We start from the raw sequence: 16,126 nt of genomic DNA on the forward strand, positions 1-16,126 counted from the left end.
TCCTCAACCAGTCACCTCATGGCCAGATCCATCTACACAGCAGCCGGCAGCATCCACACAAGGCAGGGCCTGAGAACCAACCAGGCTGGGGACCAACCAAGCCCCCCAGATGGCCTGCACACTCAGCCCCTATGACAGAAGGGCTGACACAGTCCTCTTAGGGGGCACCCCTAGAGCCTATACCTTGAGTGACAAGGTGGGAGTGCGCTGCTGGGACACATAGGACATCTCCTATAGAAGGCCACTTTTCCAAGGCCGAGAAACATAACTAACCTACCACATACATAAAAATACAAATAACAACTTAGACAAAATGAGGCAACAGGGGAACATGTTCCAGATGAAGGAACAAGATAAAACCTCAGAAGAAGAACTAAGTGAAGTGGAGATAGGCAATCTACCCAAGAAAGAATTCAGGGTAGTGCTCGTAAAGATGATCAAAGATCTCTGGAGGAGACTGGATGCACAGAGCAAGAAGTTCGAATTTTTTAACAAAAGAGTTAGAAAATATAAAGAACAACCAAACAGAGAAGAATACAATAACTGAAATGAAAAATACACTAGAAGGAATCAATAGTAGACTAAATGATACAGAAGAATGGGTCAGTGAGCTGGAAGACAGAGTAGCAGAAGTCACTGCTGCTGAACAGGAAAAAAGAAAAAAGAATGAAAAGAAATGAGGACGGTTTAAGAGACCTCCAGGACAACATCAAATGCACTAATATTCTCATTATAGGGGCCCAGAAGGAGAAGAGAGAGGGAAAGAGTCTGAGAAAATATTTGAAGACATAATAACTGAAAACTTCCCTAACCTGGGAAAGGAAATAGTCACCCAAGTCCAGGAAGCACAGAGAGTCCCATACAGGACGAACCCAAAGAAGAACATACCAAAACACACTGTAATTAAAATGACAAAAACTAAAGATACAGAATATTAAAAGCAGCAAGGGAAAAGCAACAAATAACATACAAGGGAAGTCCCATAAGACTATCAGCTGATTTTTCTGCAGGTCAGAAGGGAGCGGCACGATATATTTAAAGTGATGAAAGGGAAAAACCTGCAACCAAGAATACTCTACCCAGCAGAGCTCTCATTCAGATTCGATGGAGATATCAAAATCTTTATAGACAAGCAAGAGCTAAAAGAATTCAGCACCACAAAAGCAGTTTTACAACAAATGTTAAAGGAACTCCTCTAGGTGAAAAAGGCCACAACTAGAAACAAGAAAATTACAAAATGAAAAAGGCAAACATACCGTAAAGGTAGGAGATCATCCACACACAAAGCTAGCAAGGAGGTTAAAAGACAAAAGTAGTAAAATCATCTATATCCACAATAACCGGTTAAGGGGTACACAAAACAATTAGATGTAAAATATGATATCAAAAATAGTAATTGTGAGGGAGGAAAGTACACAAGCAGGGTTTTTAAAATGCATCTGAAATTAAGAGATCAGCGACTTAAAACAATCACGTATATATATATATAGGCTGCTATACAAAAGCCTCCTGGTAACAGCAAACCGAAAACCTATAATAGATATACACACGAAAAAGAAAAAAGAATCCAAACATAACACAAAGACAGTCATCAAATCATGAGAAGAGAACAAAAGAAGAAAGGGTGGGGGGGAAGACCTAAAAATAAGAATCCAAAACATTAACAAAATGGCAATAAGAACACACATATTGATAATTACCTTAACTGTAAATGATGGACTAAATGCTCCAACCAAAAGACGTAGGCTGGCTGAATGGATGTAGAAACAAGACCCATATATATGCTGCCTACGAGAGACTCACTTCAGATCTAGAGACACATACAGACTGAAAGTGAGGGGATGGAAAAAGGTATTCCATGCCAATGGAAAACAAAACAAAACAAAAGCCAGAGTAGCAATATTTATATCAGATAAAATAGACTTTAAAATAAAGACTGTTGGGCTTCCCTGGTGGTGCAGTGGTTGAGAGTCCGCCTGCCGATGCAGGGGACATGGGTTCGTGCCCCGGTCCGGGAAGATCCCGCATGCCGCGGAGCAGCTGGGCCCGTGAGCCATGGCCGCTGAGCCTGCGCGTCCGGAGCCTGTGCTCTGCAACGGGAGAGGCCACAACAGTGAGAGGCCCGTGTACCACAAAAAAAAAATTTTTTTAATTTAAAAACTAAAATAAAATAAAATAAAGACTCTTATAAGAGACAAAGAAGGACACTACATACTGAGCAAGGGATCAATCCAGGAAGAAAATATAACAATTGTAACATTGTTACAGTTGTATATGCACCCAACGTATGAGCATCTCAAAATATAAGGCAAATGTTAACAGACAAAGGAGAAATTGACAGTAATGCAATAATAGTACAGGACTTTAACACACCACTTACAGCAATGGACAGATCAGCCAGACAGAAAATCAATAAGGAAACACGGGCCTTAAATGACACATTAGACCAAACAGCCTTAATGAACATACAGAGGGCTTTCCATCCAAAAGCAGCAGAATACACATTCTTTGCAAGTGCTCATGGAACGGTTTGCAGGATAGATCTTGTGCTAAGCCACAAAACAAGTCTCAGTAAATTTAGGAAAACTGAAAACATATCAAGCATCTTTTCTGACCACAATGCTATGAGACTAGTTCTATCAGTTTTTCACAACAGAAGTTCATTACTCCCTTAAATTTAACACTTGGAACAATACATTTTGCACCACAGTGGTTCCTCTTTGGCTACAGAAAAGGAAAAGGTCTGAGAGTCTTTCTCCACTCCCCCTATAAAGACAGGTCTCCTCTGTGTCTCATCTTGCTCTGTCTTTGGTGACCAAGCCACAGAAAGTCAAGGCCGTGTTATCATGGGTGGGGCTCCCCAGGCTGAACAAGGCCCCAGCTGCTGCTTGTCGAGCCCTCAGCATGCGTTCCTCCTCGACGGTCTGGCTGACTTAAGTGCTACTTTTCCTTAGTGGTTCATAGCTGGGCTGTGGCTTTGAGCTTGTCCTTTTCTTGGCTCATAAATATATCTATGTCCACCCCATTCCTTTACCATTCTAGCTCACCACTTAGCAGTTCTTTCACTGTCATCCGGTCATTTTTTTCTCTATATAACCTACTGTGGTGAGTTTTCAAAAAGCATCACTAGACTTTTAGTGATAACTAGCATATTGTGTATTCCAGGACCATGTCCACCTTACAGTAATCCTCAGGCTAAAGTAGGAGAGGCTAAAAAACAATCAGAAGTATGGATTTAACTCAGTAATAGATCAGAAAATCATTTCAAAATGTAGCATGAAAATATGACTGTTAGAGAGGGACAGAATTCTGGACCTCGTCTGCCTGCTGGGGCGTAACGAGAGGGCGGAAGCTGCAGGGTCCAGTCTGGTAGCCGCTGGCCACAGGTCACTACTGAGCACACGAAATGAGGCTGCTCTGGGCTTAGGTGTGCTAGACAGGTAAATGACCAGAGACTTGGTAGGAGGAAAATTAATGCAAAATACCACATTAATACTTTTATATTCATTATATATTGATATAATATTTTGGGCACCTTGGGTAAAATAAATATATTAAAATTAATTTCACCTTTTTCTTTTGATTCTTTTCTGATTTTAATTTACTTTTTAAAATTTTTATACAATTTTAAAGGTTACAATCCATCTACAGTTATTACAAAATATTGGCTCTATTCCCCGTGTTGCACACTACACCCTTGTAGCCTGTCTTACCCCCAGTAGTTTGTACCTCCCACTCCTCCTCCCCTACGTTGCCTCTCCCCCCAACCGGTAACAACTAGCTTGTTCTCTACGTCTGTGAATCTGCTTCTTTTGTTATATTCACTAGTTTGTTGTATTTTTTAGATTAGTTAAGTGATCATTTAAAAAGTATGTTGATATACACCTATTCCACTGTGTAAATCAACATACATTTTTTATGATCACTTAACTTATAAAGTAACATAGGTTTTTGAAGAGGTAGATTCAAACCCTGCAAAGGAAGAACTTAAGCAAAGAAACGGAAATTATTGTCTTAAGTCAGCACGAGGAGAACAATTCAGCAAACATGAGAAGCCCAAAGTGTTTCAAAGAGCCTGGGCCAACGATTCCAGGGGCAAGAGCCCTTCTGCTGTCACCAGGCTTCAGAGTCACGCACCACATCTGTGTGTTATGTTCACAACCAGCATGGTGCCCAGTGGCCTGGTTATACCTGGTAAACTCTGACTGAAGGATGCAAGGAAATGAAGGAGCCAGTTCGGAAAGATAAAAGCTCATGCTTCAGTTTGGACGCGTTACCTCTAGAAGGAAAAACAAGTATCTATTTGGAGAGTGTAGGGTACTGTGAAACCCAGAAGATCTGGGCACTAACTGGTGGTGTGACCTTGCATTTATTACTGAACTTCTCTGATTCTAAGATTTTCCATCTGTAAAACAGGACAACTGATACCTATTTTGCAGAAATATTGTGAAGATGACAAATAACGTATGTAAAAGTGCTTTGCGTGGTGTCTGACAAAACAGGTGTTTAATAAATTGCCATGATGATAGTAATAATAAATGAGATGCTCATATTTATTTCCGTATCACTGTAAAGGCTTGATTCTAAAAGATGCCGCATGCTGCAACTAAAGATCCCGCATGTCACAACGAAAATCCAGCACGCAGCAACGAAGACCAGCGCAGCCAAATAAATAAATATTTAAAAGAAAAATAAAGGCTTAATTGGAAAAAGGTTTTAATGAAAGGCAGTACAAGGTAAAGGTCACTAAACTGACTTCCTTTTTGAGTCTGTGTATACAAGTTAGATTCATGTTCTCAATCTTTGAAACCCTGAATGGCTTTATCAAATTTAATTTTTCCTGGCTTAATGAAAAATGAAGAGAGATTGATCTTGAATACCTCTCTGTAAGTGACCTTGAAAACTGTGTTGTTTTTTTCCAAATGATAACATTTTATTACAGAAAAAGCATCCCAAATATAGGATTTCATAAACACTGATAAGTGAACAAGTGCAACTTTAAAAGTAAATACAAAGTAAAGAGGCAAAACCTACAAGCATTTTGCCTTTAAGAGAAAATGTAATGCTCTCCTACAGAGGTGATCCCACCCAGAGCACAAATGTGGCTCCATCTCCTGTAAAGACATCAGGTTTGCTTTCTGAACTATGCCCAGTTTAACAATTTCAAAATGATAGCAAGAAGTGACACGGAATAAATCACTAAGACCAATTAACTTTCTATTGACTATTACTCAATAAAGGCTCCCCATCACACTTTGACAATTTAAAGCCGAAAACTGTGCTTTTTTTAAACAAAATAGGTATTCATCCATAACAGAATGTGCGTGTGTGTGTGGGGGGGGTGTTAATGTGTGCTTTTCCACATCTGTGTGTGTATATGCTTTAAGCCTGATGTACAAGGAATTCCTCCTCACCCATGGTCCCAAAAGGCCTTCTCAAGTTACCAGGGATTCCTTGAGTCAGGAAGACGTAGTACATCTGAAAAATAATCTCACACTAAAAAATTAGTATTATGACTTTTTTCCTGTTAGTAGTATTTGCATTTTAAGAGTGAATCTCCCTAAAAAAGAAAACTCAAAGAAATATCTCTTAGAATCTAGGAAATGCAAACAGCACTGCTACAAAGATTTTGACACAAAGACTTTGTATGCTGGTAGCAGAATATTAGTTGTCTGTGACAATATGGGGATGGAACTCTTCCTTAATTCCCCTCAGGTCCAGCTCCACGGGTGACTTTTTACTGCAGCTTAAGATCAGCCTGGTTTCGAGTAAGAGATCTGCTTTTGGCCTCACAACTCCAGGGTAATTGCCATGTGCGTGCGTGTGTGTGTGTGTGTGTGTGTGTGTGTGTGTACATGCACGAGCATGGAGACTTCAAGTCAATAAACTGCACCATTAAAATCTCAGTAACACTGAGGGTCCACCTGCCAAATTAGACCTCACACCTGGCTTGCTTCTGACTGGTGTGAAACGTGGGAAAGAGCGGGGAGGCATCCCATGTGCAGGCTCCCAGGCAAGGCGGGCTCCGCTTACCTTTCTTTGGTCTGGGTTTCACTGGCAAGGACTCCTGTTTTTCCATTGCTGCTTCTCTTTCTTTCCATCGGCGGACCTGCTCCTCCCTCATCTTGAAGAACAGGATCTGTTTCTGTTCTTCGCTGAGCTCTGCCAGCAGATCAGGATCTATGTACATCTCCGACAGTATCTGTTTCAGCATCTTTGCAAGGGTGGAGTCTTTTACACCTGTGGCAAAAGTTCTTGAAAATGGCTTCCAGGGCTGCCTTCACCTGGGCTGGCCCTGGGAGGCACCCACAGACCTTCCCCGAGACTCGAGGGGCTGGGACAGTAATTCAACAAACTGGCTCTGGGTTCCCGGCACCAAGCATCCTGTCCAAAACGCCACTCATGAACCTGCAAAGAGCAACAGGCAAAATGCAGGCCGTGTTAAAAAGTGTTAAAATGTGCAGACATGGGGCCAGGACAGGCTTAGGAATAAAGCTTGGAGGAAATACAGTATTGCTTTTCATTTCACAAGAAAGCTGAAGCAAGCTTTGTTAAGAGTTTGTGTAACCTGTATCCTGTAATTTCCAAAGATACTTTATCAAAAAACAAAACAAACCCTAACAGGTCAATCTCAGGGAAACAAAAAAATGAACAGAGGTTTGGCCTTCTCCCAACTAAGCAAACATACTATTACCTCAGAGCCCAACAAACCACTATGTCCATGGCTAAGAACAGAGTTAAAGAGACAAAGGCACAGGGAAAAATTAAAAGAAGTTATTTCAAAAGGAAATACCGTTTTTGAGATTTCTCAGAATTACCCACCCAAACCCAAACCAAACCTAAGCCATGCTCAAGGAAGGAAAAAGAAGAAATAAACATTAGACCACAGTGCCATTTTCCCATTTCTCCTTAAAAGTAGCACTAAATAAACACAATTATGTACTTTCATCTTCACAAAAGGACAATACAATGTTCAGACAACACACTAGAACCATGAAAACTGTGCAGGTGCAGGAGAGAACATTCATGTACATTTTGGAAGGTCACCAGGTTTTAGGTGTACCTCTTCCAGATAACCTAATTTAATAGGATCTAAATTTACAGACCAGATAAACTGGGGGAGTGGAGGTGACCAGGCTCATCACAAAGGGTCCTGGCTCTGTAAGAGAGTTTCTCAGAGGAAGGAACCTTGGACCTAAGCACACAGGTTGTTTCATGGGGGTGCCTACCCCACTGCGGTTTCATTCTACTTCACATGTTTCTATTTGGTCTATTTAAAAAAATATACCAAACCTTCATATTTTTGTAATCAGAAGGAAATAATGTATAGATTTCCATTCTGAAAAAAAAAAAGATGTTTATTTGGTTCCAGTATAATAGAATACACAAAAAAAGCTTACTTATTTCGACTTTCCAGGATCACCTATGTTCTAAGAAACTGACGAATCCTTTTGTGCTTACAATGCCTCAATAATCCCACCACCTAGCCACGCCCTCTCAAATATCTTTTTCTCCAAACTAAGTTCAAATGCTCTTAAACCTCAGACTAGTCACTTAGCCATACCATGGCTCTCCCAGTTCCATCACCTGGTCCTTCTCCAGCCAGACTGTGATGCTCCTCTCACCCCTGGGAGGCCCCTGCAGCTTCACCTTTTCATACTCCTCCTCACGCATCTGTTTCTCCATTTACACCCGTCTTCCGAGAGAAGCATGAGCAACAGCCCAAGAGCCAGGGTACCCAGAGTGGTTTGCATACACAACACATAGCTCGATTCACTAACGAGTCATTGTGTAGCAGGGACCTTTACTGAGGCTACCACGACTCCCGTTAACTGCATCCTACAATCTGCCACATTCAACTACCAAAACTCAAATGGAACACAACGTTAAGAGAAAATTTTAATTAAAGGCACTGTCTGACTTTAACTCAGTCAGCCATGCCCGCCCCCGGCTCCCTGGCTAGCTTTGTATTTTGCTTTGAGGTGATCTTCAAAGGCTGTAACGGCCACAGTACTGAAGTTCTGTGATGCTTTCTTGACTCTCGGGTCTCACAGCTTCTCCAGGGGTGGGCCAACTAAATCCACACTAAAGGGTGGTTTCCGGAGGCTGAGCTCTTATCTGTAGGTGTCAGAACCGCAGAAAGAATGCAGGTCCTCAGCTCACTGGACTCCGGTGCTCCCAGACCAAGTGGTAAGAAACCAAAGTGAAAGAGTCCTTGACATTCCAGTAAATGTCCTTATGCTGGCACATTCCTTGAGCAGGGGCTGACTTTCACAGAAATTAAACATGGGGAGGGGAGCAGCCCAGTGAAGCTGGAGGCTTCCACTCTGTTTCCCAGTTTGAATCGGGTGACTCCCAGCAACAGGGACAGTGTGGGTTGAGCCTAAAAACTAAAACCCTGAAAGGGCCAACCCCCCCCCCCACTTCCCCACCCAGAGCGCTCCTGGTCACAAGTGCTGACACCTGCCGCGCAGCCACTACCTTAAGCGCTTGACATGCAGTAACTAATGAATCTTTGCCATAATCCTGGAGTTCAGTCCCTCACTATCCCCATTTTATAGAAGATGGAAAGGCGTACGCCGGGCGGTCTGGCTCCAAGTCAATACAGCAGAGTCTGTGAACCCAGAATCAGAGCATCATCGGGATGCGGTACAACTGGTGAAGTTTTAGAATGAAAACCAGCAAGTTCTCGCGAGAGCGGAAACGAACCGAAAGCACATGAAGCAGGGTCCCTCTCGGGGGCAGAAGCCTCACCCCTGCAACTGCAGGTGAGCTCAGAGGAGGCCAGGTATTGAAAAGCCCCCACCCCAGGAAGGACAGCGGGAAATGACCGCCATGCCGGCCCAGGCGTGGACGATGCTGCCCACGGCATTCACCGGGCACTCAGTCTCCTTGGCTCCCCCTCCCACTGTCCCTGGGAGCAGCGCGGGCGGGCCGTGGGGTGCAGGGCTGCTCTGCACCTCGGGGATGACACGTTCAATCTCTCACAGCTTCCATTTTGTGCTGTTTCGCCTTTTGTAGCAAACATGGGTTTTTTTGGCATTAAAGATAACTAATGGCCCTTAAGGGAAAGACACTGGCTTCCCTCTGTCCTCAGAGAAAACTTGGGGACCCAGCTGACAACATGCTTGTGGGGCGAGGCTGCTGAATAATATGCACTGCCTGCCACGCTGACGCTGTGGACTCCCAGTGGTGTGAACGAACGCCTTCCTCAAATCCAGCTCAGGCCACTTACGGGACGGCCAGCTCTGCCTTGCGGGCTGTGAGTCTCTGGGCTGTCACTTCACTTCCCTGTAGGGAGTTTCCTCACCGTGAAATAAGCCTGAACTGTGACTCTTTGTAATCTGAGGTCTAGGCCATATAATCTAGCGGGGAGTTACGGAGACAAGTGGAGCCGGGGTAGAGGAAGTAGAAATGAGGAAATTAGCTGACCAGGGTTTCCCCACTTTATCCCGGACAATCAGTGCTGCTACTGATTCAAACGGGCATGACTTTCCGTGTCTAACACACTGAGGGCAGGAGGCTTCCACTTATGCAAGATCCAGTAAAAAGGAAAGCTCGGCTAACTCGGTTTTCTTCTTGTACAACACTTTTCTTAAAAGACAGAAATGACAAGCAACAAGTCCACGTCTGCTACTTTTTCCAAAAATAAATTTCTAATGGTTCACAGTTGTCTTTCAGGATGCCTAGAGATGTGGCCTAGCTCTCACACTTTCCAGAGCCACTGTCCTATTTTTTTTAATTGTATTTTTAATGACTCTGAGACCTTACCCCAAATGCCAGAGATACAGCCAAATCAATAATAAAAATAGTGTGATATGGACGGTATAACTTTAATGGTAAGAATATAGTTTGAATTCTAATTCTTTTAAAACAGCCAGCTCTGCTTTCAGACTTTCAGTTATCTTACTCAACTTTATGTTATTAATCTATCTGCACAAGGGCTATCTTTGAGGATAAAATGAATTGCCAAGGGTGACAGCAATTTGGTAAATTTTGTAAATATACACCCCTCTTCAGAAATTTGAAATCACTGTACACGGATTTACCCAGAAACTCCACTCATGCCAGATCTATGCCCGCATACGCCTTCCACTTACTTCTTCACTCAAAAAAAAAAAAAAAAAAAACCTGTATCCAAGTCCTTGTTCTATTAAGCAGGCAGTCAAACAAAGCCCTTCAGGAGGCGAGCAGGGACTAAGTTTAGAAAGGGGAGCTCGCCTGCCTCCTTCCTGTGACTCTGGCGGGGGAAAGACGACTCTGAGCGAACCTGCACAGTGACTCGCCGCTGCCCCTAACGCCACCCCAGGGGCGCCCGGCGAACCCGAGGGCGGGGGAAGGTCACCGCCAGGCCGCCTGCGGCCACCGTCCGGGCCCGTCTTCTGGGGGCGGCGCGCCCACCCCGGGCCCCGCGCCTTTCCCCCGCACCCACGGCGCCCTCGAAGGAGGGAAGCGTCCCCGCCGCCCGGTCCGCGCGCGCCCGGCAGGCCGTCCTCCCCCGCCCGTGACCCCCACGCGACCCCACCTCGCCGCCCGCGCGCTCCCTCCCGGACAACCCCGCGCGCGCCCCTCGGGGACCCGGCCCGGAGCCGGAGCTGGCCGTGCGCCCCGCGGCCCCGCGCGCCCCTCACCACGACCACCGGCCTGAACCTCGGCGCCGCGGCTCTCCCGCCGTTGCTGCGACACCGGACACCCGACACCGGACACCGCTCCGCCGGCACCTGAGCCCGCCGGGCGGAGGAGCGTGGGGCCGGCCGGCGGGACCCGGACCCGCGGGAACCCCCACGCTCGCTGGCTCCTCCCGGCCCTTCCCGGCCGCCTCCAGCCTACGCGGGGCTGGGCCGCCCGGGGCCGTCGGGCGCCGAGGGAGGGGAAGGCGTGGGCCGAGCACGTCCCCGCCCACCCCGCCTGTGGTCCAGGCCCGCCCGGGCCGCCCGCACCTGCGGCCGCCGGGGCTCATCCCTCCACGCGTGTCCCGCGGGCCGCGGCGGGTCCCGGGCGGGCGCCGGGCGTCCTGGCAGGTGGGGCCCAGGCAGGCGGGCGGGACCTTCTCAGCTGCACGGGCTGAGCTTCTGCTACGGCGTCGCTGGAGCTCACTTTTTTTTTTTCTTTCCCTTTTGTTGACCTGAAGTAAATTATCAAACTCTCCGGCGCTTGTCCGTATGGGTGTGGCTTCGTAGGGAGCCAGGACCAAGGAGGAGAAACGTTGGAAAAGATGAAGACAGCGGAGAGAGGGGAGAAAATAAAAGAAACGCGGCGAGAAGGAAAGAGGGTAAAGGAAGGCCGTGGACTGTGGCCAGGCCAGGTCGGGGTGTCGCACGGGGGAGGAGCTGGCTGCGGACGGAGAAGGAAATCTGGGAGGACAGTTCAGCAGAAGCAGAGCGGAAACGTTGGAGGGCATTTTACGTCTAGAGGAACGTTCAGAATGTGTGAAGCAAACAGCCTGCTTTGGTGACGCCCAGGTCGCAGGTGTCCGGGAGAGAGGCTGTAAACGGCGAGTGTGGACCTCGTCTACGCAGCCCACGTGACTTGCTCCTTCAGAAATGAAACCCATTTCTAGCCTCTCCAGACCTCGGAAGATACTCAAAGGTAGAACCTGGGGGCAGAGGTCAGGACTCCCTAGGAGCTATTTAAGAACTATTCTAGGGATCCTATCAGGGAAGAATTTCTGGTTGGGTTTGGTTCCCACTGCTTATTAAATGAATGGCCTGTAGGGTGTTTCTGGCTGGAGTGTCATTCCCCCCCCCCCCGCCCCCAGCTGGCTGCTGTGGCCAACTCAGAGTGAACCCTAACACTGTATGGTGGAGCAGTTGAAGAGCTACGAAGTTAGCATTTGACACATCCGAGAAGCATTTAATGAATACCTGCTGGATGCCAGGCCCGTCGTGACACTGGGACCCACAGGGAGCAGACAGCCGGGCCCTGCTGCTGTCCTCGGGGCAGCACTGCCTTGTACAGTGGCTGTGTGTATGTTTTATGCCTCGTTGAAATCATAAACGTGATGCCAGGACTGATCCCAGGCAAGTTTGAATCCTACCTGACACCCAGGCACACAACAGGCACGCAGTACACAGGTTGAATGGATGTTAACAGCCTGACTGAGCACAGACTGTACACTGCATCATTCTCTCAGTTAGGAGCCCGGCGTGTCTTTCCTTTTCTCTGCCGCCTCCTCTGCATCTTCCTTGCCATGGGCCTCGCTCCTGTATTGGTAAAATATCTCTTCTCCTCCTCTCCTTTCTCTGCTTCCCCCTTCATCCTCTTCACCTTGTCCCCCTCTCTGACACCACATTCCCTTTCTGTTCCTTCTCTCCCATCACCCGTTATTTCCTCTTTCCACTGGCATAATCTGATACAGAAAATATATTTTTTCATTAATTTCAAAAGCAGACAGTTAAAATGTTTTCTATTGCTCTAAAAACAACAATGGCTCTGTTACTTAATTATAAGGCCCTCAATTATTTTCCCTCTGGGCCCATGCCCTCAGAAGAAAGCATGTCCCCACCCCGTGATCCAAGATGAGTTGTGGGAGGGTTGCCGCCTTCACATGCCAGCAGTGCCCCTGTCGAGTGTGAGGTCTGGGCATTGGCAGGGGCTGGGGGCTGAGCCTCTCCTGCTTGCTGGCCACAGGCGAGTCACAGACCCCTCTGAAAGGAGTGTTTAGGAGTTCCCGATGCCCATCCAGGGCAGTGTTCCAAGAGAAGAGCTAAATATCTGTTTACTTTATACTAATTTTTAAAATTAGTCATTTGTTTGTAGTAATGGATACCATGAAGCAGATGGCCTATGTTTTGATGAACACGTTCCGTGGCATTCCTTTTAGAATTTTGCTTAAGATCCCTGCTTGTAGGCTGCCATGTACAGCCACGCGGCTGGCTCTGTGCAGCTGGAGGGGCGCCGAGCAGAGGCGACAAAGCATAGGTCACCCCCCAGCTGTGAGACACAGCAGCCCCAGTGCTGCCAGGAAGACCAAGAAGACCACTTTTCATAAGTGTGTGAGTTTTATAGAAAATGAAAGCTACCTTCAGATGTTTTCTTTAGAAAATAGCATAAACACCAATAATGTTTTTCCTGTCATATTTTATCATCAGTAACAGAAAGTCCAGCCATGCTTTTAATTCTCCAAGAAGTAAGCTATACATTTGTCCCTTAGTGACTGTGAAGTAGATGTGAAAGAAAAAGACTAAGAAATTTTAATTTTACTAAAAATTGACCAAATCTCAAAATAAATCTTAGTCATCAATTTTTTTTTTAAAGTATTGAAGGGCTACTTTGTCTTCAGTTTTTTGCCAGCAGTTAGATTTGATTTTGAACGATTTTCATTCCTTTATGACTCTGTGTGGCTTTTATTTTTTCATCTTCATGAATATCAAGATAAATTATTGGTCTTTACATCATTTTTAAATTAATTCGATTACTCTAATTTTTGATGTTTCTGCTGAATGACCTTTATGGAATTGTTTCCTCCAAACCCACCCTATGGGCTGGTGACAAGACCATAGCGTTCCTCATTTCTTGTGTTTCTGTAAAAGCCGTTGCTAGCATCCTGGCATCCTTGGATCTTCCCAGGCAGCTTGGAGTAGGTCTCCTAATGCAAATAAAACCAAAGTCTCATCTCTTAATCTTGGACCAGATTCAGAATCAGGTTTGGTTTCCTAACCTCTTTCTTATGTGCCATCTTTTCAAAAATTACACAGATTCATTTTAGTTTTATAAAGCTTTACTGCCGGGATCCCAGAAGTAATTCTCAAGCACATATTAAAATAACCTAAGGGAGGTTTGAAGTTTGCCCCTTTGTCCCCTCCCCCAAGGGGTTCTTTTTTTTTTTTTTTTTGCGGTACGCGGGCCTCTCACTGTTGTGGCCTCTCCCGTTGCGGAGCACAGGCTCCGGACGCGCAGGCTCAGCAGCCATGGCTCACGGGCCCAGCCACTCCGCGGCATGTGGGATCTTCCCGGACCGAGGCACAAACCCGTGTCCCCTGCATCGGCAGGCGGACTCTACCACTGCGCCACCAGGGAAGCCCCTCAAGGGGTTCTTTTGATGGGGATGAGATGGAGCACAGACATCAACATTTTTCCAGCGCATCCTAGGAGGTCCTAAGGTGTGGCCAAGGGTGAGAACCACTAAAATATGTGGGAACAAAGTTAATTGGTTAAGGGAGATTTTGAAAGAGTAGTAACGGCAGCCCCTAGACTTTCTTAAAATAAACATAAAACTAGATGTTCACCTTCTTGGTTCAGGTCTTGAAGTTAGTCCCACAACCTTGTCTGGGGATGGACAGCCTCACATTTCATAAATGCAGTGTCTGGCTCGTCACTGCTGCTCAGTAGGCCTGAGTTTTGCTTCTTTCCTTCCATTCACTACTTCCTGGTTGTGAAACCCAGATGTTCCCTCTGGCCTTTTAGTTGAGGACAGGGCTTCGCACTCTGGCCCAAAGACTCCCACCTAGGCTCCTGGCTCCAGGCGTTCTTCTCTTCACGTCCTTGCCTTTCCTGGGGATAGCTCTTTAGTTCTGCCCTCTAGGGCCATCTCCCCCATTATACTCTGTCTGCCTAAATACTCTTCTTTAGCAGCAAGGAGAGCCTTACGCTGGGGTAAAGTAAGCTACTATGCCTCTTCCCCTAAGTGTATGTTTGAAGAAGAGCCAGTTTATGGCCTCAACGGTGAATGCCATTGTTTTAAGTTTGAAACTGGAGAGTTGATTTTATTGGCATGTCAGCATTTTAACAAGGACATTTGTATAGCATCCAGTATAATGGAAGGTTATGGCCAACAGATAACAGATCATGCTTTATAAATAGGGAATATGAAAGAGGACAGACTCCCTTTGGAGAAAGGAGTCTGTATTCATAGAGTTTATATAGCCACACTGGGAACCGTCATTGGGAGTGCATGCTACAGCTCTGTCCTCACTAAAGGATAGTACATCATATACAATGTTTAGGGCTGGAAGGAATTTGGACGTTATCTGGACCTCATTTTGCAGCTGAAAAAAATGGGGGGGAAAGCAAGGTTAACCATAACAGAGCTTTATTGGTGAAAACAGAATGAAAACAAAGAGTTTCTGACATACAGTCTTTACAGAGTTATTATACTATAATAAATTAACCAGATCATTTACTTTACTGAGTTCAGGAGTAAGAATGAAGGGAACCATCACCTGTGTTTCTCTTCCAACATAAGCACCTCTGTCTGGTGATGAAGGGGCAGACAGGAGCCTCTTCGGGGCTGCACCAGCTCGAGGGCAGCTATGGGGCACAGGTCTCCCCTCTGGGCTCTGCTGGCCGTGCTCATAGCACTTGCAGAAGGAGACTTGCAGGTGCCACATCGAGATTTTCAGCCCCTCTGGAGAAGGCAGACCTGAGGCTGTGACCCTCCCTCTTTCTTCAGTGCAATAAGCAGGTACTGATGGAACCATCAATCAATTCTGAGTGTTTCCTTGGGTCAAACTCTGCCCAGAGGAAGAGATGTAAGAAGAAGGAACAGAGGAATCAATGCCAGAAGAATAAAGAGAGTGGAGGTGATTTTTTTTAAACGTCTACATGACTCAGCTGATTTCCTAAGTGAGCTTTGCTTCCCATTGGTGCTTCCTGGGGAGCCTCACGTCTGTACTCCTTCCTAGCAGGGGAGGGGTTCACACATGAGAGGGGGAAGAATGCATCCAGCATCCAGAACTTACTTTGAGTCTTTAATGGAAGAGGAGAATTTCTGGTCAATACTTGGGCTTGAAAGCATGAATTTTATTGCTAGTTTTGCTGTGTGGTGAGCAGCCCTCCCAAAATGGCTGAAAAAAAAGTCTAATCAAATGCCTGGGAAACAAAAGACTCAAATCCTACTGTTTTTTCCTTTCAATAACATTTCCTAGTTAGACTCCAAGGAAGTAACATATGTCACTAAAGAGATGACACTTAATGTCAGATAGAAATGGTTTCTAGTCCTCCGAGTGTGCACTAAATCATCATGACACCGTAAATCTGTACAGACCAACATTTCAGAGCACTTTCAAGCTATGATTTCCTTCAGTCCTCCCAACATGTTTGGTGAGATAGGCCTTTTGATCTTAATTGACAAATGGGGACACTTGGGTTCAGGGCAATTCCATGATTTGCCTGGTTTATACATTAG

The 16,126-nt window shown here is 45.9% G+C and overlaps 1 protein-coding gene across 10 annotated transcripts in view; it reads right to left on the reverse strand.

Moving 5' to 3' along the window:
* Window positions 1–11,351, reverse strand: part of SH2D4A (SH2 domain containing 4A) — a 77,796-nt gene extending 66,445 nt beyond the window's left edge. Inside the window, exons 1-3 of one of the 10 annotated variants that reach the window (XM_089903819.1) lie at window positions 10,632–10,873; window positions 10,101–10,240; window positions 6,034–6,408 (exon numbers count right to left, since the gene is read on the reverse strand). In XM_089903819.1, the coding sequence (XP_089759945.1) occupies window positions 6,034–6,214 (181 nt within the window). In that variant the 5' untranslated portion in view covers window positions 6,215–6,408; window positions 10,101–10,240; window positions 10,632–10,873. The other 9 variants (XM_089903822.1, XM_089903821.1, XM_089903823.1 and 6 more) reach the window with 9 other exon arrangements.
* Between the last annotated feature and the right edge of the window lie 4,775 nt (window positions 11,352–16,126).

This window comes from Delphinapterus leucas, chromosome 21 (assembly GCF_059928025.1).
Source record: "Delphinapterus leucas isolate spDelLeu-1000000601 "Yukka" chromosome 21, BTC_Dleu_Yukka2, whole genome shotgun sequence".
NCBI lineage: Eukaryota > Metazoa > Chordata > Mammalia > Artiodactyla > Monodontidae > Delphinapterus > Delphinapterus leucas.